Consider the following 26,733-nt stretch of genomic DNA (forward strand, 5'->3'; position numbering starts at 1 on the left):
CCCCAGCGTAGTGCCATTTTGTCAAATCTGAGCAGTACGCAGATGGCGTACGCTTTTCTGTGTCAGCCGCGCTGCGCCGATGTGCTGTTGTCTATTCGACCAAAGCATAAATACACGTTAAAAACGTATCCTTGTGGCACATCTGATAGAGAAGAGAGTACGCCGCCTGCGTACTGCTCAGATTTGACAAAATTGCACTACACTGATTTGGAGAGAGACAGAGGAGAGGAATTGTTGAATAAAGTCGTTATTTTTGTTTTCTTCGTGTACAAAAATTATTCTCGTTGTTTCATAAAATTACGGTTGAATCACTGATGGCAGATGGACTATTCTGACGATGCTTTTCATACTTTCCTGGACCTTAACACTGTTATTTATTTGGCAGTCTATGGGACAGTCTCAAGCCTCCCTGTTTTCATCCAAAATATCTTAAATTGTGTTCCAAAGATGAACGAAGCTTTTACGGGTTTGGAACGACATGTGGGTAAGTGATTAATGAGAAAATTTTCATTTTGGGGTGAAAAAAAACCTTTAAAGCTACAATTATAACTCTTAAAAGTCACAATACACAACATAAATATATAACAATAAAAACAGCAAAAAAGTTATCAAATACAATTCATAAAAATAAAAAAAAAAACTTTTGATTATTATAACTCTTTAATGCAAATACATTGCAAAAATATATAACAATAAAAACAGCAAAAAAGTTATGACTTTTAATTGATGTAAATATAGCCTATAATTAATTAAAACAATTATTATAGTAGGACAAATAAATTTCAAATTACACCTTAAAATATATGATTACTAAATAGACAAAACTTTTAAACATTGCTATGTATACCAATATTTATTTTATGCAGAATAAAAGTCACCACAGATATGTCGGTCAGTTCCTACTCCTCGCCTATGGAGGTCAGTAAAGGCGTGGCTGCGCTTTCACGTGAAAACGCGGAAATGGCTTTCTTCGCGAGCCTCTGTCATATTATTAGCCATTTTTTTTTTGACTCTTGCTAACCGTAGAAGTTTGTAACAGAGTCTTTTCTTCAGGATGGCGCTCCCACCGCAGCTGAAACCGATCCAACACCATTTAAGAACAGCGCAGGAACACGACAAAAGAGACCCGGTGGTCGCTTATTACTGTAAGTCTGTAAAAAATACTGTTTTGTTTAACGTAACGTTAGTTAGTTAGCTTGTAACATAGCAGCCCTCCCCTCTCACTGTTTTTTTTTTTAGATTATCCCAGTATAATTCTACTTAAATGCTTTTAAATTATCAGTATTTTTACATGAAGTGGTGAGAAATTTTGTATTTAAACCAGTCTGATGTGGAAGTTAGTTTCAGTTACTATGTTAACCTAGCTAACAGCTTCTGTTATGATCATGTATTTGCTATTTTAACAGCCTAGGTTATAGAATATGTCTTTAAGTAACGTTACATATGTACAGCTAGATTCCCAGTTTAATAGCTCTCCACACACGCTGTTTTGATGCAATAGTTTAGCAATAAATCTAAGTTGGCAGGATTGGCTGACTAGTTGCTTTGTTTTGAGATGTTTTGGATGAAACTTTACTGCATCACGAGTACATCACAGGGACTTTCGTGTGCTAGATTTACTGCTGTTCTGGGATCTGTAGTTGAGATGTTGTCATTCATTAGGAATGATATTCAGTTTGTTACTTTTGTGGCAGGTGTAAGAGTGATCAGATATATGCTGAATCATGTAACATAAGGCATTACTGTTATTCTAACTACGCAATGCTGAAAAACAAGTTCCTTGTCCGCCCATCTTGAGGTGTGTTGTGATAGGATGTGAACTGAAATTTCCACAACCTTGTTTACAGTACATTTCAGAATGTATTTTATTCAGAAGTTGTGTTGTCAGCATTTTGACAATCTTTTCAGTCATCATTGGGAGGGTATCGGTGTTGTGAAGGAGTGGGGCTTTTGAAGGACTTTGGTACTTTGAATTATTATAGAGGTGTGTCAGAATTTGCATGTGGTACATCTATTTTTAGCAATACTGTAATACTTCCGTACAGACTTTTAAAGTGTGACGTAGACTGAGATGAATTGTGTGTGTGTGGTCTTTATTTACTCACCCTCAATTTGTTCTAAATCCAAACCTGAAGAAATTTCTTTCTTCAGCTGAACACATAAGAATATATTTTGAAGAATGAGTGTAAATGTACAGTTGCTGGTCCCCATTGATTTCCATAGTATGTTTTTTTTTTTCTTTTTCATACTATGGGAGTCAATGGAGACCAGCAACTGTTTGGTTACCAACATTATTCAAAATATCTTTTTTAATGTTAAACAGAAAAAAAATAAAAAAATAAAACAGTTGTTTGGAACAACTGGAGAGTGAGTAAATGATAAAAGAATTGTAATTTTGGGGTGAATATTTTAACATTTTTTTAACATTCAAAATACTAATTGTAATTATTCATGTGGTTTTACAAATTGTACAAAAAAGTAAATTAAATGTATTGAAATCTACAAAATGCCCAGTGTAAATACTATAAACTATTATGTACTAGAAAAAATAAGATGTAAATAGGATGTATCATCAAAGGTGGACTTCTTCACCGTAGATACAATATTTGTTATAACTGTAGACTATTTCAACAAACACACAATGCTAGACAGGTAATGAACACATCTAATTTACATTTAGGCTATAATTAATTTTCGGCTGAAATGTTGTAAGAATGATGTGTTTAAAGAGAATAAAAAAGAATAAAAAAAATAGATTGGTCCTGGCTGTTGTTTATTAATTCCAGTGATGACATTCTACTATGTTGTCCGTTGACGTTGTACGTAATCATGTCACTGGAATTCGAGTGATCACTGTCCCAACGTGCAGTGAGTCAGGGAACTTACCAGTGACCGAATTTGTGTACGCGATCTACTGATTCACGAGCTAGGGAGCTGATTGAGACACACCCTGAGCAATCTCTGAGCAACATGAGGGCATTTCGTTCTTGAATGAATCAACTGTTTAAATGATTCGGTTCAGTTACAATGACTCAGCTATTAACAGTGACATGCTGCCACCTACTGGTGGATTTAATTTCACATTTAAAGTATCTTTTCATTTTTTTAAATAATTGTAAATATCAGTATTCAGTGTTTCATGTTTAAAATAAAATGTTATTTATGCATTTGTAACTTCAGGTTAAATGCGTTCATGTTCCTCTGAATTAAATAGTGTAAATAGGCCTACATCTAAATGCCTCTTCAGATGCAGCTTCTGTGTTTTCTCTGCATTACAAAGATTAATTTTGTTGATACTGATATTATTTGTTTGGAAACAGCCCAAATGTTGTCTTATTCTAATTGACTCATTAAATTTAAGAATTTGACTCAAAAGATGATGCACACTTTTAGACAAAAAAAAAATAAACAACTAATTTGATTTCAATTACAGGCAGTCCAATTACTCTGCAAAGGCCATGTTTAAGGTTCCAGGCTAATGCCATCCTGATGTTTCAGGGCAAAGTATTGTAGAGAAGATAGATATAAATCTGTTTTGGAACTACTTTGAGAAGATTAAGTTATGGCTGAAATTGAGGGGGGAAATGTGCCATTATCACAAATTTTGGACTTTAGTTTCTTTGTTTATATAGCTGGAATCTAACCATCTGAAAAGATGATCACATTTGAATCTGATTCCTTCTGCAGATACACTGCCATTCAAAAGGCTGGGGCCAGTATGATTTTTTTATTTTTATTTTTTATTTTTTGGAAAGAAATAATACTTTTATTGAACAAGGATGTATTAAATTGATCAAAAGTGACAGCAGACAGAACCGAGTAAACTGGGGAAGTCGTGGCCTAGTGATTAGAGAGTATGACTCCTAACCCAAAGGTTGTGGGTTCAAGTCTCTGGCCGGCAATACCACGAATGAGGTGCCCTTGAGCAAGGCACCGAACCCCCAACTGCTCCCCAGGCGCCGGAGCATAAATGGCTGCCCACTGCTCCGGGTGTGTGTTCACGGTGTGTGTGTGTTCACTGCTGTGTGTGTGCACTTTGGATGGGTTAAATCCAGAGCATGAGTTCTGAGTGTGGGTTACCATGCTTGGCTGTATGTCACGTCACTTTGTGTGATTTTTTTTTTTTTTTTTTTTTTTTTTTTTTTGAAGGATCATTTGACTCTGAAGACTGGAGTAAAGGGTTTTAAAGATCTCATAACTCAAAGGCTTGTAAATACAATCCATGGGGATGATATGAATTTGCAAAGTTCACTTGCCAAAATTGTGGCTATGAGCAAATGTACTACACTGCTAAATGACTCTGCATAGTTTATCAACACCCACTAACACACCTTTTTTGGAATATTTTCTGCTTTTTTATCAACGATTATTACATTTATGCTGATTTTAGGCTGTGTATTTATACTGAACAGATCAGTTGCTTTGTGTGCAATTGTTTTGTTCTTTCCAGTTAATAATGTTGTGTATAGTTTTTTTTTTTTAAAACAGTCTGTGTAATTTTCTTTTTACATTTATTTCATATAAGCTCCATTAGTATGCAGTGCTTTGAGACATTCAGTGATGTTTTTGTTTGTGAAAGTTGTTTCTTTAAAGCTCTGATTTTGTTGTACTAATACATAAAGTCTTTCCTATTAACTCTAAAAGGTCTAAGCAGTTTCTTTTAATAGAGGGTGAATTCAGTGTGCCACTGGAGGTCAGCATTGACATTTAACTGAGGGAATCAGGCTTTGCTGGAATTCTTTCTGTTAACTTACTGGACCCCTTTTTTAATGACTTTATCTGTCATTTGCTTATCCTCATAATAGTTAATCATGGTCTGTTTGTTATATGACTTGCCTAGATGTTGATGATGATGCATATACACTCTCTCTTGGTTTTCATGTCTTTCTTCATTATCCTAAAATTTAATTATTCTTGGCTCATGAATCAAGCTTGCTTTATGAATCATAATAATAAGTGATTTTGTCATACCCAGTATTTTAATCTGAAGTGTATATTATGCTTCACACTTTTTATCACACTTTTAAAGTTAGGATGAACTACATTGTGATATAATGAAAGAAAGAACCAATTTTGTACTTCTTCAAATCACTAGTAATAGCAAATCTGTTATTCTGGATTATAAGAATTGATGTTTTATATGAAGACATCATAATGTGCGACAGCCATGTGCACAGTTCCAGATTAATGTGTGGCAGTCTTTAGTTGTGTGTGGTTTTTAAAGCAGAATGCTCTTCAGATGCGGTTCTGCTCTGGCTTCTGTCTCTTTGACAGAGCTCCAGTTCTCTAATTGGCACCATGCTGTAAACCTATGGAAAAGGCCCTCTTTGACATTGTTTTCCTTCATACTTGCTGGACCTTATCCAGTCTTCAGGCTAAGCAAGCAGCTACATAATAACATCCTTGTAGTAGGGAAATCAGAGTGCGCGGGCTGACATTCCTGAATATAAAATTTGGTTCTTACTGCAGATGTCAGTGAAATACTTGGGCATGTCCTCGACTGAAGAGTCACGCTGTCTTTCGTCTGTCAAACGTCAAGCTTGCGTTGATGCTTACTTGGCCATAATGAGCATCTGAGATACTCTAGTGTGTTTTGTTGCACAGTGGGCATTGAATGGGAGCAATCAGTTTTTTTTTTTTTTTTAAACCCAGTCACACAAATAGTCTAATCAATGACCAGTAAGAAACAAAAAAAAATGAATTTGCATTTAGACCACTTAAAAATGTATTTCGAATTAAGCCAAAATGACTAATCTATAGAGCAATTTTAAGTCACTTGATAAGGCTATACAGATTTCAGTGAAATTCACACTCCTTGTTACACTTGCTTTCTATAAAACAGAAAAAATAAAATCACCCGTAGGCAAATAATAGATTATGGTTCTTATTTTCATGCTTTACAACTATGAATGGCCTCAGTGTTGCTTTGTTTCAGATGAAGAAAATTGGATGTCAAGCAGTATGGGTGTAATACAGTTACAAAGGAGGACTTTGTGACTGTATGCTATGATCTATTCTGATAGACATCAGATCTCTGCAAATTGGGCCTCATGGAAGAGGAAATGATATGTTCTTAAAGAAACAAGGACGGGAAGTACTTGACAAAAATATATCGTAAACTGTATGAGCTTTTCCTTTCAGCTGCCATCTATTGAGCCTCCAATTATTTTGTCCACACAAGGTGATCTAACTGATAACCATTTGAATTGTGACCTCATTATAACCTGTCTTCTCCCAAAATGGTTTTAATTTAATAGCAGTCTGAACCATTTAAAATTGATTACGTTTCAGGTGTGTATTCTATCTAGTGTTTTTCTCTCTCAACAAAAACATTTGTAGTTCAGTTAGTGAAATTTGAACCTTACCTCTTGGCAGAGAGCGCAGATCTATCCAGCAGTGACACCTTTATGAGGACTAACACTCAGGATCTGTTTGCTGTGGCCTGAGCACTCACAGCTGGGTATATTTGCTTTTCCTTGTTTCCTTCAGGAAGTTGCAATTGCCAGTTCACTGTGTTTTACTGGCTAATGTGTTTAAAATCGGAATTAGATACCTGATTTCAAGGTCTGCCTCGCATACAAAGTGCCATTCAAAGTCCCGTTTTGGCTTGACGAATGTCACTTCAGCAAAGCATGTGGAATTGGTTATTATGTTTGGATATTTTATATTTCTAAAAGCGCTGTAATATCCAGAAAATGTTTCCAGGCTTTCCACTTTGTGTTTATTTTATTTGATATGATTCACATTATGGTTTCCTTATGTTTGCATACTATGCAGACTTTTTTATTATTAATTTCAAATTATAGACTTACATATGTATTAGGTTATAACGTATACATGTTTTTATTTAAAAAAAAAAAACGCTCCTTTTTCTTGGATTTCTGTATTTTTTTTATTACACTAATTATGTACCAATTATGTCTTCACAGTATTTCCATTAAAATACGTTTCTTCAAATATATATATTTTAAGGACCAAGTAAAAACAGTTCATAAGTTCATTACATAAAATTTCTCTCTCTTAGTTTTCTCATTGTTGTGACATTTAGTTTTGTTACATTTAGTAATAGGTCAATACTGATGTATCTCAGTGTTTAGTGCAAGAAGATTTTGGCTCATGTTTAGCCACGAGGGGATCGTTTCACCCCTCTTCTTCACATAAATACGATAGCAAGCCTGGGAATACTTTTTAAGCCCTTATCTTTTTAATTTCCTTTGGGACAGCATATGTTCACCTAGGTGAGATTTTAAATTGGTGAAAGTGTGGGTGGTACCAGATATTATCTTCATTAGTGGAGCATATCCCAAAGGCTCTGGGCTTACTGCCTTTTTTTCCCCAAATGTCCCTCTTAACCCTCCCTCTTAACTTAATGACTTTGAACTTGTGCAATAGCAATTGATTGTTGTCTTGTCTTCTTCCAGGCACCCGATAATGAAGACTTTGTTTGCGAAGATCCTTCTCGAATTCCAATGAATGAACTCTGCACTTCCTGTTTCATGCTTTGCCTCTTCTTTGTAGATCAAATTATTTTTCTGTTAGGGTGTATTGATTGATCAAGACTTGTAATTTCATTCATTAATATTAAAATAGGCTGTTGGGGTTAAAGCTCTTCATTGATGTGTGAGGTCAATGTACTTCATTCTGCATTTGAATGTAATTTTATGCTCTTACGGCAGCAAGGTGTTTGTCCTGGCATTTGTAGCTGTGGTATTCAAAGTGTGCATCAAAGGCTTTTGGGACCCATATAGGTGTGTAGCATGTTTTGTAACTCTAACTAGTGACAACTGGACTTAAAGGTACTGGTGCCATATTGGCACCAGGTTTCGGTACCCAACCCTAAGTGCAGTGACACTGACATTGAAAGTAAATTGCTCCTCTCATGTTTAATGTGTTTCAGGTCGACTTCACGCCATGCAGACAGGAATGAAACTAGATGGCAAAACTCCAGAGTGCCGAAAGTTTCTTGTGAAACTAATGGATCAATTGGAAATGGTAAGTACTAAATAGTTTAAATATATATTTCTTTTTTACCTCATTAACTCATTAAGCACACTATTCAACTCATGTGGACTATTTATAACTATTCACATAAAGGGATATTTATAAAAATGTACTGCCTTATCTTGTAAAATGATGATATTTACAGATAAAACTAGATTCATAATTCTAGACTCAATACTTCTGGTTTTGAATTCTTTTGTGTATGTGGCATTAGCAAAAAATGATGAGTGACCTTTTGTACTAAGGCCACTGTATTCACATCATCACATTTCAAAAGGCTGAATTTATAGGTCTCCTCAGAAGGAGACCAGGAAGCTATGAAAAAAACATAGCTTTTATGCTTAGATGCTGTTATAGACATTTCTGGAACCAATTAGACAAGAGTGGAGACCCTGCAGTCTCTAGAGCTTGCTTTTACTATCACCTCAGCTCAGTTCATTAAATGTCACAGAAACGGGAAACAGCAATCTGTGGAGACCCAGATCCTGGCAGGCACATCCGGTCAAAAGGTCTGAAGCACACAGTGTTCTCTAATTTAGCACTGTTCAACCTGTGTGAAAGGATGATTCTCTGCTCTTTAATTATGATCTGAATCATCCACCTGTCATTCAGGGGATTATGTGCAAAAGGTTTTTTTTTTTTTTTTTTTGCTTTATAGCTATTTATAGATTATGTATGAGTTGTGAGCTTAAAGGGATAGTTCACCCAAAAATGAAAAGTCTGTCATTAATTACTCAACTTAATTTCTTTCCAAACCTGTAAGACCTTTGTTCATTTTCGGAATACACATTAGGATATTTTTGATGAAATCCGAGAGCTCTCTGACCCTCCATAGAAAGCAAGGGTCCTACCACAGTTAATGCACAGAAACATAGTAGAACATCATTAAAACAGTCCATGTGACATCAGTGGTTAAACCATAATTTTACAAAGCTTTTTGTGCGCAAAGAAAACCAAAATAACAACTTTATTTAACAATTCTTCCCAGCCAATTATGGGCTCCTGGCTTCTGATGCATTTGTAAAAAAAATGACTTCTAATTCTCAGTGATCTCAGAGTTTTTGTCTCATAGACTTGCACAAAGAAGCAGAATGTGCGCGATAAGGTTCACTTCACCTATATATGCTTTCGTGCTAAATATCAGCATGTGTTTTGGCCCAAAAACAAACAGCACCTTCTTCGATTTTCTTAACAGAACAAGCTTCCTTTAGTAAGAGTGTTAAAATGACTCCAGTGTTCCTTTTTTTCCAGGGGGATTTTGGGTAAACCTCATGGAATCGGTGTGCAGAGACAAGATCTAGTTTCAGGGCTTTGATTTAGTGTGCACTGGCAACTGAAAGCGTTCAATCTCGCTTTCTCTCTCTGTGCTGTTTTTGCACACTTCCTTCCGACTTATGTTTTTATATTCTTCTGTAATACAGCACAAGTGATGTACTGTGCCTTTGCGATACTTTTTCATAGAATAGGTAAAAATTTCATTAAAATGTGAACAGTGAGTCCATTCAGGCCCCTAGGTTCCACCTGTTGAAATGTAACCAGTTGAATTTGCTTTACTGATTTTACAAGGAAACCTGATGCTCTCTAGTAGACTGTAACATCACAGAGAGGAAGGCAGAGCCCTGGGGCCGCTGGCTGACTGAGGCTTTGGCGTTTGGGTGCTGGCCATTCCAAACCTAAGTAAAAGACCGGGTTACCAACATCTATGTGTTACACTGGTTTGTCAAGATCAGGATCAAGGCTGCAGATGTGCTGAAACCTGCTATTCCTTTTGATGTTGCAATGAAGTTTTTAAAAAAAAATTTTTTTTTATGCAGGACGACCACAAAAATGGCTTATGTTTATATAATATCAGTCTAAAATTTATTTGAAATTAAGCTACAGCACATTTATTGTCAATGTAACAATATGGAGAAGAATGAAGGCCATGAAGACAAGTCTTGTTGAAAACTTGGGCTAAGAAAACAAATGGAAATATTTAGATTTGGTGCTGTCTCAGTATTATTAGAAGTAAGGAAAGCATAAGCCTGCTTCAGTCCATGCAATGCTATTGTCTGTTGCATTTTAACCATTTTCTGTGAATTATGAGGCTACAAATTCATTCACCTGGTGTCTCAGAAAGGATCATAATAATAGCTGGGTGAATGAGTCCACTAATTACGCGTGGGCAACCCTCCAGAGGGAACTCTCTTTTGCAACAAAATATTAATTACACTAGGCTTCTGGAGTGGAATCAAAGTGGCCGATGCGTCTTAGGAATTAATGAGTCATGCTATGGAAACTAGGGCTTTAGAGAGTAATCATCTAGAATCTGTCATAAATGATGCAGTAAACACTCTTTACGGTATCGCCCGTGCTAAAACATGCTAAAATGACTTAATTTGCATAGCACTTAAGATTATATTACCATTAACATCAGTTCTGCACATGGAAAACTAACTTTTGAGTGGTTCTTTGTGTTTCAGATGAAGAAGGAGCTCAGCGACAATGAATCCATCTCGCAGGAAATAGTTGGCAATGCCCACATTGAGAATTACGCCTTGAAAATGTTCCTCTACGCAGACAGTGAAGATCGATCAGGAAATTTCCACAAGTAAGTCAGGGTCTGGATTGCATAAATTTGCCAGTCCCCAGACTGTTCAGACTTGAAATGTGTTGCTGTTTGAATGTGCCATCCTTAATTGCAGTTTTACTGAACTATGACCCGAAATAATCCCACTGTCACTTTTGCACATACAGTGAGTGAGTAGCAGGCTAAAATTAGCAACAAAGCTGGTTCTGTATAGGGCAGTTGCCTGGGAGTGAGACTGCATGGATTAGCCAGGTGTAGCGTTACAGGTCATGGCAGTATAATGAAGCTGTTGTGGACAGTGATGTCATAACCAGTGCGGTGCTGGTAAAGGGTCCAGGAGCTGAATACCTGGCAGTGACTCAGGCCTCAGGTCATACAGACTGTCACTTCCCAAGGAATTTGAAGTAATTGTTAGTTTGGTTGTAGCTAGATAAAGCTGAGTACACATTTATAAAATGTTCACCTAGAAGTAATACAATCTCAGAAATGTAGTTGCGCAGGAAAAACCTCCAATAGTGAATTGCTAACAAAGTCTTGTGTTGCTGCAAGAAGAAATGACAGGTTCCCTTCATGATCTCAAAATACATTCTGAAATGGATAAACTTTGGCATTTCATGCCACATTTGCCCTTATGTTCTTTATCCTCTTCCTGAAGATGAGGTTTAGAGTAAAGATCTGTCTTACTGTAGGAAGCTGTCAGACCTGCATACACTCCCTGTCCAGAGGCCACTCTTCAGGATGTATTCACATACTTAGGGTTTGTTCGAACAGTGCAAAAGGTGAATCATTGTGTACTTTATGATTTTACTTTTAAAAAGTACTGTAGTTCATGACGTTTATCCTTATTCTGGAAAAACAATGTTTGTATTGTCAACAAGTTCCTTTAGGTTTTCTTGAACATGAATGTAGCGTGAGAGTGAGGTTTTTCTCAAAGTGAACAGAGCAGTGTGCCTGAAGATGAAAGTGTACTGAAAGGGTTTTAAATGAATCACTTTAAATTATATTTGTTTATTTTCATTTAAAGAGGATATTCACTTGTCTCACGTGTCATTTCATGGTTCCTTATTCTAGGAAGTTTGAACGTTAAAGTGTTTGATTACAGTAGAAGTGTGACTATGATTAATATGTCCCAGGATGGTAACAGGGAACTGTTGTATGAGAATAACACAATACCTGACTTTTAGGGTCATTGCATAAATTTTCATAGGAAATTAAAAAACACCTACCTAAACCTTGGATGATGACATTTAAGTAAGAAAACTACTTTGGGGTCCACAGCAAAAAACAATGTTGATGACATCGTAAATGCATGTTTAATGGCACCATGTGTGAAGAAATAAAACCACTTTTGGAAAGAGAAAAGTAAAATAAAAAAAAGAATAAGTGAATAGTCTCTTTTGCTTTAGAGCTCAGATGTTCAAGATTTCTCAGAAAAATAACACATTATTTGACAATATTACATGTTACAAAGATTTCTATTTAAAATAAATGCTGTTCTTTTGAATTTTCTTTTCATCAGTAAATCCTGAATTTTTTTTATCACGGTTTCAAAAATGTTAAGCAGCACAACTGTGGTATTGACATTTAGGTTTTAAAATAAAACAGAAAAGTTATTTTAAATTGTATTAATATAACGCTGTTTTTATATTTATTAAATAAATACAGCCTTGGATTAAAAAAAATCTTACTGACCCCAAAGGATTGAACTGTACCTTGTGTGTAAAATCCAGATGTTGTTTGTTTTACACATCTGCTTTGAGACATACCAGAGGCTTATTTGTTGTACTTTGAGAAATTAATTGACTGCAGTGTTAACAGTTTAATGTGTGTTTTGATCACAGGAATCTGATCAAGTCTTTCTACACCTCGAGTCTTCTGTTTGATGTGTTGAGTGTCTTTGGCGAATTATCAGAGGAGGTGAGTCACTCTGTCCCCTACATTGTCAACTGGGTAGGTCTGTATTTTTTGTTGAAGGGACATAAATATGGGCCTGAGATGTGTTTCTTTCTGATGGCACAGACACAAGCTCGCCTAATTTAGTGGAACGTGAAAACGTCTAATGGAATCAAATACATCATTAGAGCCATGTTCTCTCATGTTCAAATCTGAAAACTGCTACAAAAACATAAAAAGGTGGAAATTAATGGGAAACTATAAAGCTGAGCCCAAGGAGTGACAACGCCTCACCAGACTCAATGTACACACAGGTTTTGAGAGGCCAATTCTTGGCAAACTAGTGCCTGGAAAGTGTTGCTAATCCACCAGTTGAATCTGTGTATTTCCAGTGTGCCTTTTAGACCGTCCCTACTGGTCGCCATGGCCGCTGATGTCTATTATATACAGAGGGAAGTGACCTGTGTCCGAAGATGGACAATGTTTCATTGAGTGTTCTTCGCTCCCTAAGGACCAGACATTTTCCTACTGTAGAGAGCTCATTGGATTAACTGTTGAAACAGTGTGTCTTCTCTGTGTAACACTAACCCAGACAATGAGCTCTCAGAATCGCCCTCCATTACTGTGCTGTTTCTCTCCGACAATGCCACATGGGAGTTGTGCCATATTAGATTACATGAGGAAAGGAAACTTTTTAGTTCTAGACTTGAGAGGACTCGGTTCTGATGTATGTGAAAGTAGAAGTAGAGATGTGAAAGGGCTTCAAGAGTCTGCAAGACCCTTTTAATGGATTTGAGCTGGTGGTGTCAGCATGCTTCAGACAGTTCAAAATAAAGCAGACATACTCTGAAATCATTAGATGATAAAATGTTTTACAGTACAAATTCAGTAATTACAACTCTTAAATGAATAATATACTAAATGCATTGCATTCGTTTTTCATACTGCAAAAGATTGCTTTATATAATGTATAGTTTTGACTCTAAAATAGCTGTTACACATACATAATTGAAACACATCAGTTAAATTCTGTATTAATTTAAAGAAAGAGAAAGCATGTTGTCAATTTAATACAAAGTTAATATTTTCCAGATAATATTTTAATTATTTTTGGTTTTAGTACAGTAAAATAATAAAAAAAATTTTTTTTTTTTTTTTTACATTTTGATTAGGTCTTTTTAATATTGCATTTCATATTTTTCTCACTAAGCATACATAAAAATATATATAGCTGTCTTTTTGTTCTTAGGAAAGGGTCCCTTTTACAAAGGTGTCATCTAATTTGTGGGTACTTAACATCAAAAAGTTTGAAAACACCTGATTATTGTATATTTAAGAAATATTGGTGTCTTTTAACATATTGCATATGCCATTCAAGGAATTTCTCTTATCATGCATAAAAGCACTTTAAAACATTAAATCAATTTCAGTGCAAGCTTTTCATGTCTTATTGCTTTATTCAAAAACAATGCAGAACATACCAGTCATTAAACTCACATTCATAAGGGCATGTACCGTAATCATAGTCATTAGTGAATAATTTTTTTGTCAAGTGTTATCTATGTCATGTCCAGACAAAATCCTGACTAACAAATCAAATCTGCGCTTTAAGTGCCTATTGTGTTGTCGGGAAAGTTCATTAATTGAGGGATTTCTTATCTTAATGATTGACTGACTGAATGACTTTTCACATGTTCTCCCCTATCCAGAACATCCAGCACAGGAAGTATGCAAAGTGGAAGGCAGCCTACATCCACAACTGTCTGAAGAATGGTGAGACTCCGCAGCCAGGTCCTATTGGAATGGAGGGGGAAGCATATGGTAAGTGCTGATATTATATCTGCTCCCCCAGAATGATCCTGTGACTCCCATTAAAAAAAAAATTCACATCAGCTGGGAGGCTTTCCTCCAGGTTTACTAAGTGGCTTCCTCGATGTGAGTCTGTTGTTTCTAAATCTGTAAATGTTAGCACATTGTGTGCCTTATCAATTTGTAAAGAACACAGGAGATGACCGCCTCGCCCCGTGACCCTCCCCCTGCGAGTCAGAACAGGCTGCTATTTATGTAGTGATTATTTAAACAATCACGGAGTGGATCAGGGTTGCCACCCCTTTTAATAGTGTGAAATGATCCGCTGTTGGCTAATCTAACTATTTTAAGTTCAAGGATAGTCATTAGAAAGGAAAGGGCTGAAGCATCATGTCAAGTTAGGGTTACACACAGAGAATGAATGCAGAAATAAAATGTGTCTTTAAAAATTAAATGAAAAAAGTAATACCTTGTAAACACAGTGTTGTTCCCAGACAAACTGATGGACAAAGCCAGCCAAACGTTAGATCTTGCCTGATTGAGAAAGTACTTTACAATTTTGTTACATTTAGTAACTGTTTGCAGTCTGTGGGTGTGCCATCTGAGACGGGGTTTGATATCAGAAGCAGCTAAATGTTTTTTATTTTGTTTTTCGAAAATTAAAAAGTAACAGCATAGTAATAGGAAGTTGCATTGTAGTGGTGATTTCTCAAGAATGTGGATAAGAAATCTCCAGCAACATATATAATGGATAAACTATATAACAATTAAACAGGAAAAAACATAACAAAAAAAAAACACAATGTAATAAATCAAAAAACACAAATAGATTGCCTGTTGTTTAATAGGTTGCTTATGTTCACTATAATAGAAAATTGGAATGATTAATTCAATGATTTTTTTTTATGGAATAACATAAGGCCAAGGTTTGGATTTGGAAATTCGGAAAAGAAAAGTGTTTACACAATATAGCAATACCAAACACATTTCCTCTTGAAACTTTATTTAACACCATGGTCATGCCAATAGCATATAGCAGGGCTATTCAACTTCATCAGCAAGTGGACCAAATGAAACTTTCATTGGGGCAAATCCGAACTAGAATATTTTGTGAATGAAAGCAGCAGAGAACAGTTACGTTAATATTTTTGATCATTAAAAAAAAAGAAAAATTAAACATCTTTTTTTTTTATAGCTGTCTTTTATAACATTTTTCAGTGTTCAAGACAAACATTTCCAGCTAGGATGAAATTCTGAATAAATACAGTAAATCGGCTTTCAAAATTGATCAGTAACCCAATAGAATAAACAGGATAAAGCTGAAGCAAGTACCATTCAAGAGCACATCTATTACTTGGAATTGGTGGTTTTAATTGTCCATTTCTTAATCCTAATTTCATCCTAAACCACAATTAAATCCTGTTATCAAAATTCCATCCCTTTTAGCAGTTTTGATAAGATTTGATGAGACTGTAAAAGAAAAAATAATTAAACTGAAACTGTAAAAGATGCCTCATCGATTTTAAACCTGAGTGATTGACAGTTTACCAACATGAAACTTTTTCATGCAGGGCAAATGGGGTGAAATAACCGAACTTAAGCGGGAACCACCATACCTTTGTGAAATTTGAAAGCGGCAGTTAAATAGGTCTGGAATACAACATATTTCTAATGTAGAATATACAAATTGATCTACTTGTGAAAGCCTTTTGCAGTTTACCAACTGTTACCAACAATATGGTTGCAGTTTCAAAAATAAAGCATATCTTGTTTTATAGCTGTCTTATTTAGAATGTGTTATAACATTTTCTCGTTCAGTGTTCAAAATGACAAGTCATTCCCACATGGGCTAGGCCTGCTTCATGAAATCTGTAGACTACGCTGTTGGGAATGACATAACACAGTTTTCTGTATTATGTGATATCGTATAATGCTTTCATCACGGTTTTATTCTGATCAAGCTAACTGCTGTTAATGTAACAAGTGTTTTTCGTCACAGAAATATTTCTTGAGCTTTACTAGAGCTGGGCCCTTCTTGTAAGACCTCATGCTTGGTTATCCCCACTGAGCTTGCCAAGAGCTTACAGCGTTTTGCTGTGCAAAGTTTAAGGACATTATCACAGATTTATCTTGCCTCTCCGTCTAATTGCTTTCAGTGGGGTCTCTTTCACTTGTTATTGTTACAGCCTGTTAGTCAAGTTAATCCTGTGTATAAACAGTGGTACTGAGCAGACAAATTTTGCTTCAAGTCATTAAATAATAGTGAACAATGTATGACTGTAAATCCGCTGTAATTTCATTTTCAGGAATATGTTTAGCTACTAAAGGCCTCCTGAAGTGAATTGGTGTTTTTTTAATTGTCCATTTCTTTCAGTTTCGTATACATGATAGAGATTTGATGCGGATGACGTAGGACCATAGGAGACGTAAAAGATGGTCCTCATCGAAACTGGGATTTTAAAAGAAAAATGAGTGATTTAAGGGATATTGGTTTTGGACTATTGAATAGTAACACTTCTTACAAAAATGCATCGTTTCGCTTCAGGAGGACTTTATTAACCCCCCGGAGCTGTGTGGAGGACTTTTTTATGATAGATGGGCGCACTTTATTGGTCATCTATTGGACTATTGAATAGTAACACCCATTCACTGCCAATTTAAAGTTTGGAAAAGCCAGGACATTTTTTAATGTAACTCCAAAAAAAACAAAGAATTCCAAAAACACATACCAAAAATATATAAAGAATAAATAACAATGAAATACAAAGAAGTCTGCCAACTAACACCAAAAAAACCGTAATAGTGGTTTTGCGTCCTTGCACAGCAAGCATGCCTCGGGGCTTGAGAAAAAAAGTCTTATTTGAAGGAAAGAGAACTGATCTGTAACAACTTTCTCAATTAGTATACTATTCCTAAGACTCATCTACAGTGTTTACACCAGTAGCTGTTCATTTCCTGAAGCAGGTTTTGCACCCGTGCCATGACTCCATGGAAAGTAAGGGTCTCTTTATTTTAGCCTGTTGAGAAATTAAGGTCAAACTGAAATGGGCTCTACAGCTTGGAAAAAATGAGAGGTTTAAAAATTCAGTGAAGAACATGCTCTAGACATACTGAAATCATTGTCTAAATGACTCTTTTGTAGTATTCCGGTGAAACTCTGGAGTTGGATTGGTTTGCATTAAGTAGATTATATAAGCAAGGTTGGCCTAAATTGAGACACATATAACAGGCATGACCATGTGTATACATGTACAGTATGATAATGTATAACATTATAACTTTATGTAGCATGACTGATTGCAAAACGTATTTTGGACATGCATCAAATTTAATTATTTCCAATAATGACAGCCCTGGCAAATTAAATCAACCATAACAATTCTGATTGCTACTAGTTTGTATTTTTACAGCATCTTTCTTTCAACATCCACTTCGTCAAATGTTGCATACATGTTACAGTTCCACAGATGACTTTTTTTCCCTTCCATACTTTTCCAGATGAACATGACTGCATCATTCTAAGCCATTCATCTTGCATGTTAAAACAATTGCATCTGTTCACAATTTATCCATTCCCTCCCTGTCGCTAATTAGCACAGAATACATTTTTCTTTAAAATGTAATGTAGGTCACAAATTTTGGCCAGCAGCTGTACAGTTTGGTTGAGCACACCCACTTTTCAGAATTCCGCTGTCAGCGCAGATCAATAATAAATAAAGAGATGTATTTGCAGAGAGAGCTTCTCTTAATCCTCATGTTGACTTTTACGAATCCATAGTGTGCTTGAGCCAATGTTGGTTCCCTCTCCATCACCTTCCTACTTAAAACAAAGGGCCTTTGGACTGTTTTCATCAGTGAGAACTTTAATAGAGTTTTAAAAAAAGGTTAACAGATCAATCTTTCTTAAGGACTGGGTAGTAAAAGATGGGTTCTATATTATGGATTGGCACTCTAGTTCTTGAGAACACTGAAATGATCATTATAACACCATATTTTCCCCTTTTTTTTAAAAAAAAAAATAAAACTTTCCAAAACATCAATAAGTCACATTGAAAAGTCCAGCAAAAATTATGCACAAAATAAAGCTTATTTACTGTTTATTTTTTGTCATTGGTTGCAACTTTTCATATTTTTTCTCGCTGATTTATCAGACAGGAATTTGACTTTTTCTCCAGGTCTACAGCTCTCAACACTGTTTAGAGAGGGTCAGGTGCTCATGTGAATTATATGTGGATTACTCACCTAGAAAAATGAACATTAATTTTCTATGTGTTGTGTAGTTTAGGTTATACATTGCTGGTATTTATTTCCCTCACTGCCCAAGGAAAAGCATGATATATATTCAGGTGTTCAGAGTTCTTTCCAGAGCCACAGCTTCTTCACATGGCTGTGGTGTGGATTATTAAAAACAGAAAGGATGGCTTTTTTGTAGTGCTATCATTGTGTAATCACAGCGCATCTTTTCAATATAGCAGTACAAAGCAGTCTCAAGTATAGTCTTTCATGGTCATAGTCTGCCAACTTATAGCCTTTTTCACAATTCCTCATCTGCCTACAGCATCACTCTGAGAACAAAACTCTCCTCCAGGATCGACCAGGAATCTCCCTGATCTGTGGCTGATCAAGCCCTTTTGCACAGAAACCATATAAAGGCCATATTTTCATAATAGCATAATGTTTGTTTGACTTGCCCCACCCTTATTATTTCACTGCCGATTATGAAAATAAACCCCCTGACACATGTCTGGTGAAAGGAAAGTCGTCAAAAAAGCATGTTTAAATGTTTAAATCAACCAAATTTGGAAATGTGTTTTTCATATGCTTCATTTACTTGTTCCCTGTGATGAAATGTTATATTGAAGTTTTACCTTGTTATTAAATGTTGCTGATGCAGGCAAATACATATGGTGCTAACCTCTAAACTGCGTTTTACTGTAATTTAATATTTTTGCGAAATTGAATCTGCCCAGGGGCTTTAGAAACATTATGAATGTGGGATTGTTGTTAAATTTCAAATGGAAGAACCCAGCCACAGTTTGTTGAATTTCTTTTTCCTTGTTCTATTTATTTATATTCATCACTCATTTTGGGGTGTCTTAGGGATCAGCTTGCAGTTGATTGAAATTGGTTCCGTGTAATGGCTGTCCTCATCAACCTATTCCAGGGTTTTGAGGAACAAAAATGTTTCCAGCTTAAATCAAATCATAAATCAAATCTGATAAAATTCTGTGTGTCCAAATTTCATATTTTTATGTTATGTTCGTTTCCCTGTGCTGCCAAGTATCTCCTTGGCTACAGGAAGTTTGTTGTGGTACTTTCAGATTGAAGCCACTTCATCAAAGGTTTTTACAGCTTTATTCAAAGCCCTCCAACAGTTGACTTGCAGTGAGGCTCATTTGTTCCATGATTTGTATTCATGATAAAATTGTGAGAGAAAATAATGCTGTGAACATAGGAATCTTTTCAGCACTGGATGGGATAATGTGAAAAAAAAGAAAAACCTGATTAGTGCTAGCAGGAAACAGCACCATTAGTTGTGGAAAAATTATTCTTGGAAGGAAAACTTCTTTCTGAAGTTCATTAGTTTTATCATAAAGGCTTTTTAAAAGAGGTGAACTCTCTGGATGCTTTCACGACAAGCTTAATGTTGACAAAGTCTAATGCTGTTTGCATGAACATATTTGCTTGTTTTTCTCTTTACTTTAGATGATGAATTCGGTGCCGAGGGTGGTGGTCCTTCACAAGCGCCTCAAAATCTACAATCTCAGCCTTCTTTCCACGGCCATCCATCAAATCAACCCCCAGTGTCCAATTTCAGCAATATTCAGATACCCCCTGGGTCACACGCGCCAGCCAATACACCTGCAGAGGTTCCCCATTCAGAAGGTAAACAAGCTGAGCTTAAGTGTAACCATCTGCCTTGCCACCACTATACAGCACTATTGAAAAGTTTGGGGTAAGTAAGAAATTAACACTTTTATTTAGCAAGGACGCATTCAATTTATAGAAAGGTGCAAATGGTAATGGTGCAAAAAATCTGTTTCAAATAGTTTTTGTGCACTTTCTATTCATTAAAGAAATCCTTTAAAAAAATATATCACTGTTGCCACAAAAAGTATTGCACAACACAACTGTTTTAACATTGATAATAGTCAGAAATGTTTCTTCAGCACCAAATCAGCATTTAGAACGATTTCTGAAGAATCATATAGCATGAAAGAATGGAGTAATGACTGCTGAAACTTCAGGTTTGGAATCAAAATAATATAATATAATTTTAAACATATTAAAATAAAAAGTTATTTTAAATTGTAATAATATTACACAATATTACTTCTTTTGCTGTATTTTTGATCAAATAAATGTGCAAATCATTCATAACAACACATTTCTTGTTTATGGATATCCATGCATTTGATAACTAAATTTTAAGTCAGTATTTGCTCACTTAGTGTGGGCAGCGGTTGATGAACACTGATTGTCATTCATAACAACACAAATCCCTTGACTCAAATGTAGAGGTTAATTAGTACTTCTCAGAGGACTGGGACAGAGCTGCAGTGTATTTGCATGTATATTTCCCGTACTTCAGGGTTCCTGTTTTTCTTTCTAAAGCACAGAAAGGCATGCTCAGGGGCATGTTTCCCCTGGTAACTTCTGTCCTCTGTGATTAGTGCTATGGCTTCCAGACACGGAAATGACTAATCTGCAACATGGCACCCTGGAGGTGCAACCACTTAATTTGATCATGCATAGCATGCTCTCATTTCCTTGCTTTTGTATTTGACTCCATGTCCGCTCTCAGACTCTTTAGATTAAACAAAATGAACTTTGCTTTATATGCGTATATATATATATATATATATATGTATATATATATATATATATATATATTAGGGCTGTCAAATGATTAATCACGATTAATCACATCCAAAATAAAGTTTTGTTTACATAATATATGTATGTGTACAGGGTTATTTATTATGTATATATAAATACACACACATAAATTATATATTTAGAAAATATTTACATGTATATACATTTATATATTTATATTCTTATATTTTATATTATATATATAAATATATTTAATATATAAACATAACATATTCTTCTTAAATATATACATGCATGTGGTGTATTTATATATACATAATAAATATACACAGTATACACACATATATTATGTAAACAAAACTTTTATTTTGGATGTGATTAATCGTGATTATCATTTGACAGCCCAAATATATATATATATATATATATATTATATGTGTGTGTGTGTGTGTGTGTGTGTGTGTGTATTCTAAATAAAATCCACATTTCGTTCTTTCCCTCCTTGGAAAGATTGTGCTCAGCCGTAGCTGGTATCTGAGCGTATCTAAATCAGTTACAGCGGTCTAAAATAAATGGACTAGTTAATTCATCCATTACAGTTTTTCAACATCCTATCAGCCATAATTGCAAATGCAAAAGTACATTCATGGTCATGAGCTAATGGACTTTTTTCCCCTCTTTTGGAGCAGCAGATCCCATCAAACCAGTGCCTGTTCCACGAACCATGCCAGTGGTTGATCCTTCACTTCTAAACAGTACCCAGCAAGGTAAGCTTTCTGATTGAAGATGACTCCTCTTCACTGAAATCCATTCTCACCAAAATCAGCAAACAGTCATGACAGAAAGGATAGAACCTCATTTCACAGATTTGATGGACCTCATTTTCTCAAAATGGACCTCAAAGTCAGACATTGCACTGGATTTTCTGAAATAAATGAAGGCTTTATAGGAAGGAGATTGACAAGTTTGGCTTTCCATAGTTGGTGGGGCCGGCCACAGACGAAGCTCAAAATTGCATTCTCTTACTAACAGCCATTGTGTCACTGGAATGTACCTTTAAAAAGAATCAATGTCTATTGTGCCCAAAGCTACTGTTGGCATTCAACCTGCCAGTTAAATAATTTAGCTAATTAGTGGGCTAATTAGAGGTCATTTCATATACAAAGACTGCCCATTATTGCTGCAATTGCCAGAAATAGAGCAGACTGAGAATTTGGAGTGCAAGACCCAGATACAAATTTGCGACGACAAAAAGTTGCTTTTCTAGCCTAACCAGACATGTATACATTAAAAAAGCGCATCTTTTGGTATTGTTTTGGCTAATTAAAGTCAGTCTGCTATCATAACTGGTACCCAGACAGGGACAAATAAGGAAGATGACACATAAATATTAGCCATTATTAAGTAAAACCTCAGTGTGAAAAGTTTGCAATGTCATACTGCAAATTGCTTGTCCTTTCTGAATCATTAAGGTTTTTCTGAAAACATATCGGCCATGACATTGTCTAACTGGTTTGAAAGTCTGAAAGTCAATTAGAAACTGTTCAAGCAACAAAAACAAATTAACGTAGGCGAAAATGGAGGTTATTTAATATTAATTCAGCAGACGTTATGTTTTATATTTAAATATCATAATAGTATTTATTAATATGTAATAGAATTAGATTTATACATTTTCATATTAATTTAAGTTTTAGTAATTTTGTGCTTTTTATTTTTATTTAGCTTTAATTTGTCTTTTTTTTATATATTTATTATTTTTATATTTATTTAATATTATTTTTATCTTTATATCATACTGAATCTGTATACTTTAATTCTGTTTCAATAAATAGGTTAAATGACTTTGAATTTAATTAATTCAATCCCTTTTCTCAACCCATGTTGATCTAATCACTATTTTCAGAGTAGTTAACGGTGATCAATACTTGCCAAGACTGTGATTAACAAGGCTAGCGAATAAGCAGATATGCTGACATGCCCGAGACAGCCGCTCTGCCTACACCAAACAATAACAAACCTATTACCAGTCCCAAGGTGGATCATGCCACTACAGCGTAACTGGGAAATGTGTCTTAGTTAACAAACGAATCCTCATGTCACAGAACATGTACTTACCAGCAGTCATGTCTAAAGTGCTGCTTAAGCTAGTCTTCAGTCTTGCTGCACCAACCAAGAGGCCTCAAATGTTCAAGTCATTCTAATTGCATCTTTGGTTATTTCTTTGCTCTTTTCAATTGATCAGCATTATAAGTAGAATATTTGTGAATGACACAAAGTTGAACCAGTGTGAGTCCCATAAATGCACAAATACACCTTCTGTTCCACATTTCACCCTCTCTACAGCCAAAATAAATGACAACCAAGGTCATAACATTACCAGTATAGTAACTTGTTGAAATGTTCTTGAAATCAAGCATTTCAGCTGAGATAGTTCTGTGGTTATAGTCTTCCCAGACTTTGTGCATATTGTAGTAATCGAGGTGCAAGCAGTGCTTTTGAAAAAGGCAAAAATGTATTATGGTTAAATATTAATACTGGAGAGGAGACAGGATCTAGAGATCTTTTTAGGTTCCCAGAAGTGCTGTACCTAAAACTATTTTGAAAGCTCACAAGTGCTTTGGTGGTCGTCTCTGTCCAGTTCATTATTTGGTTCCCACATTATGGATTCAGCTCAAACTGTCACTCAGAATGTCACTGTGAAAGCCAGCATAGTTTACATTGTGGTTAAGGCATTCGTGCACCATGACTATAATATTTTGCATGCCCACTGGCAAATGACTTAACTTAAGTATTCATAAACTAGCTCAACCTCAGCTCACCCTATAATTTAATGTGCTGGTGGGCACTGGAGAGACATGCAAGTTTGAAATGGGTGCATGGCTTTCCAGAATTTTCCCCTGGAAATCATCAAAATACTATTAGGGAAGGTATCTGGTGATAACTATAAATATAATTTATATATTCGCTATTGGTTTATTAATGACTTAATATACACTGCCATTTAAAAGTTTGAAATATTTGATTTATTTTCCTTCTAATATGCTGTTTTGGTGCTATAAATGTTGAAAACAATTGTTGTGCTTAATATTTTTGTGGAAAAAGTTATACTTTTTTTCAGGGTTTTTAATGAAAAAGTTGAAAACAGCAGCATTTTTTATATATATATATATATATATATTATACATACACACACACACGCATGCATATATGTGTGTGTGTGTATATATATATATATATATATATATATATATATATATATATACATACATACATATATATATATATATATATATATATATATATATGGTGTGTGTGTATATATATATATATATATATAGAGAGAGAGAGAGAGAGAGAGAGAGAGAGTGTATGTGTGTGTCAAGTTTGTTAACATATGTAAACCTTTTCTTTTTACAGGTGATATGCGGTTCACACCAGAAGACTTTACTCGGGCTCAGAAATACTGTAAATACGCAGGCAGTGCACTGCAATATGAGGATGTGGGCACTGCCATTCAGAATCTGCAGAAGGCCCTGAAGCTACTAACCACTGGCAAAGAATGAGACCATTGTGCTGTCCTTCTTAAAACCACTGAATCAGAGATCTGGCCCAGAGCAGCTGAAAAAGGACCTTTTCCCTAGCCCCATCTTTATCAAAAAGAGACACTCCACAGGGTCCCCCCAATCACTCAATGCAACATCTGTTTCTGCCATATTGGATGTCAATAGGTGCTCATTACTAGACTGATGAGATACAGATACAACACTAAAAATCAGGTGCATGTGAAAGACCCTTTCAAAATTCTGAGGAGCTCATACATATTTAGGTTTGAGGTGGTTTGGTCTTTTTTTTTTTTCTGGCTTCACAATAATTTGGTTAGATCTGCATGGACATGGTACCATGTCTGAAGATATGTCTTAAACAGGATCTCACTCATCTTACCTCAGGCTCTCTGAAACGTGAGTTTTAGAGACACTTTGCCCTTAACTACTTTACATGTATATGCTTTAGGTGGAAGGATTCTGCAGTTAGTTTTCATGGTAACTGTTTTCTGCTGTAAGTTACGTGTTGGTGTAATCAACAATAAATCGTTTTTGGTCAACTCTTTTATTGGTCATTTGCAGTGCATGTTTTCTTTTAAAAATCCTCCTGAAAAATTAGCATCTCACATTTAGATTTTTGGTGCTTCATTATTAAATGTAGTCATTAAATGCTGCTTTCCAAGGTGTATGCATTGCATCATGTAAACGATAAGCATTGCACACATGCAGTTAGAGCATGAATGAGGATTAGTGTTAACTGGATCTCTGCACAGGCAGCTTTAAACAAATCACCGGCAATAAAAAATGAATTAATTGAAAATGTGTGCAGATTATTTGGCTAAATTAAATTTAAAAAACATTTTCTTATTGAAGCCATTTCCACTACAGAATAAAAAAAAAAGAATAATAATAATGATAAGGTAATTGCAACTTATCTTTACAGTTCAGATAAAAAAGTCAGAATTGTATTGTAAGATATTTTCTTGCAGTTCTGAATTTACATCCCTCAATTCTAACTTTATCTCTCAAGTTTTGAGTTTACATCTCGCATTTATTACTCCTACTACTATTATAAAATAAAAATAGTTCGTGCTGTCAAATGATTAATCGCGATCCAAAATAAAAGTTTTTGTTTACATAATATATGTATGTATACCGTGTATATTTATTATGTATATATAAATGCAAACACATGCATGCATACATTTAAGAAAAATGTTATTTTTATATATTAAATATATTTATATAGAATATCAATATAAGAATATAAATATATACACATGTAAATATTTTCAAAATATTTACTATATGTGTGTGTATTTATATATACATCATAAATATACACAGTACACATATCCAACATAAGTTTTTGTTAATATGTGATTAATCATTTGACAGCACTAAAAATAAAAGTAACTTGCAGCTTTTCTCTTTTTTTTGGCAATGTCTCACATTTAACAGCTCACATTGAGATTGTGAGAAAAAAAAAGTCACAATTACCATTTTCATTTTTTTATTCCGTGGTCAAAACAGGCTTCCATATTTTCATAAATGCTTTTTTTTCAATTCATAATGTTAATTTTTGAATCATTCCAGGTAGCAGCAACAGTAAAATGTGTCGCAGTAAGTATTTCTGGAAATTTAAAATATGGGAATGATATTGTATTTCAAAGGCACTAAAGGTGATGCACACTGAGTGTATTTATGAAGGTTTTTTTTTCTTTCTTTCTTTTTTTTTTTACTAGTCACAACCCATTCAGCCCTATGCATGACTGAACTTCTTCAGTTCAGTGTGTGCATATTCAGGAAACATCTAATTACAATAGACAGTTCCTGTTGTTTTCTGCTCTACTTGTGTTTTTTGCGGTTGCATTAGCATTGTCACTGTTTTCCTCTCTTTCCACACTTTAGCCTGAAGTGTAATAGAAAGGGCAATGCACTTATCTGGAAGTAGACTGAGCTATCACTGCATGGATCTGCATTTGCCTGAATCCTTTCCTGCCTCACTGTGGATGCAAATGAACATCACCTGGGATTTTCCACCCCACCTGTCTTACTCCTTTGCACTCTGGTTTA

The 26,733-nt window shown here is 35.1% G+C and overlaps 1 protein-coding gene across 1 annotated transcript; it reads left to right on the forward strand.

The window, feature by feature from the left end:
* The first annotated feature begins 973 nt into the window (after window positions 1-973).
* On the forward strand, window positions 974-25,217 carry LOC122133939 (vacuolar protein sorting-associated protein VTA1 homolog). Its single transcript, XM_042778045.1, has 8 exons — window positions 974-1,145; window positions 7,898-7,992; window positions 10,464-10,591; window positions 12,412-12,487; window positions 14,173-14,284; window positions 19,979-20,158; window positions 21,802-21,879; window positions 24,533-25,217. Exons 1-8 carry the CDS (start codon window positions 1,055-1,057, stop codon window positions 24,676-24,678), a joined length of 906 nt encoding a protein of 301 aa, XP_042633979.1. The 5' UTR covers window positions 974-1,054; the 3' UTR covers window positions 24,679-25,217.
* Window positions 25,218-26,733: the final 1,516 nt, after the last annotated feature.

This window comes from Cyprinus carpio, chromosome A20 (assembly GCF_018340385.1).
Source record: "Cyprinus carpio isolate SPL01 chromosome A20, ASM1834038v1, whole genome shotgun sequence".
Taxonomy (NCBI): domain Eukaryota; kingdom Metazoa; phylum Chordata; class Actinopteri; order Cypriniformes; family Cyprinidae; genus Cyprinus; species Cyprinus carpio.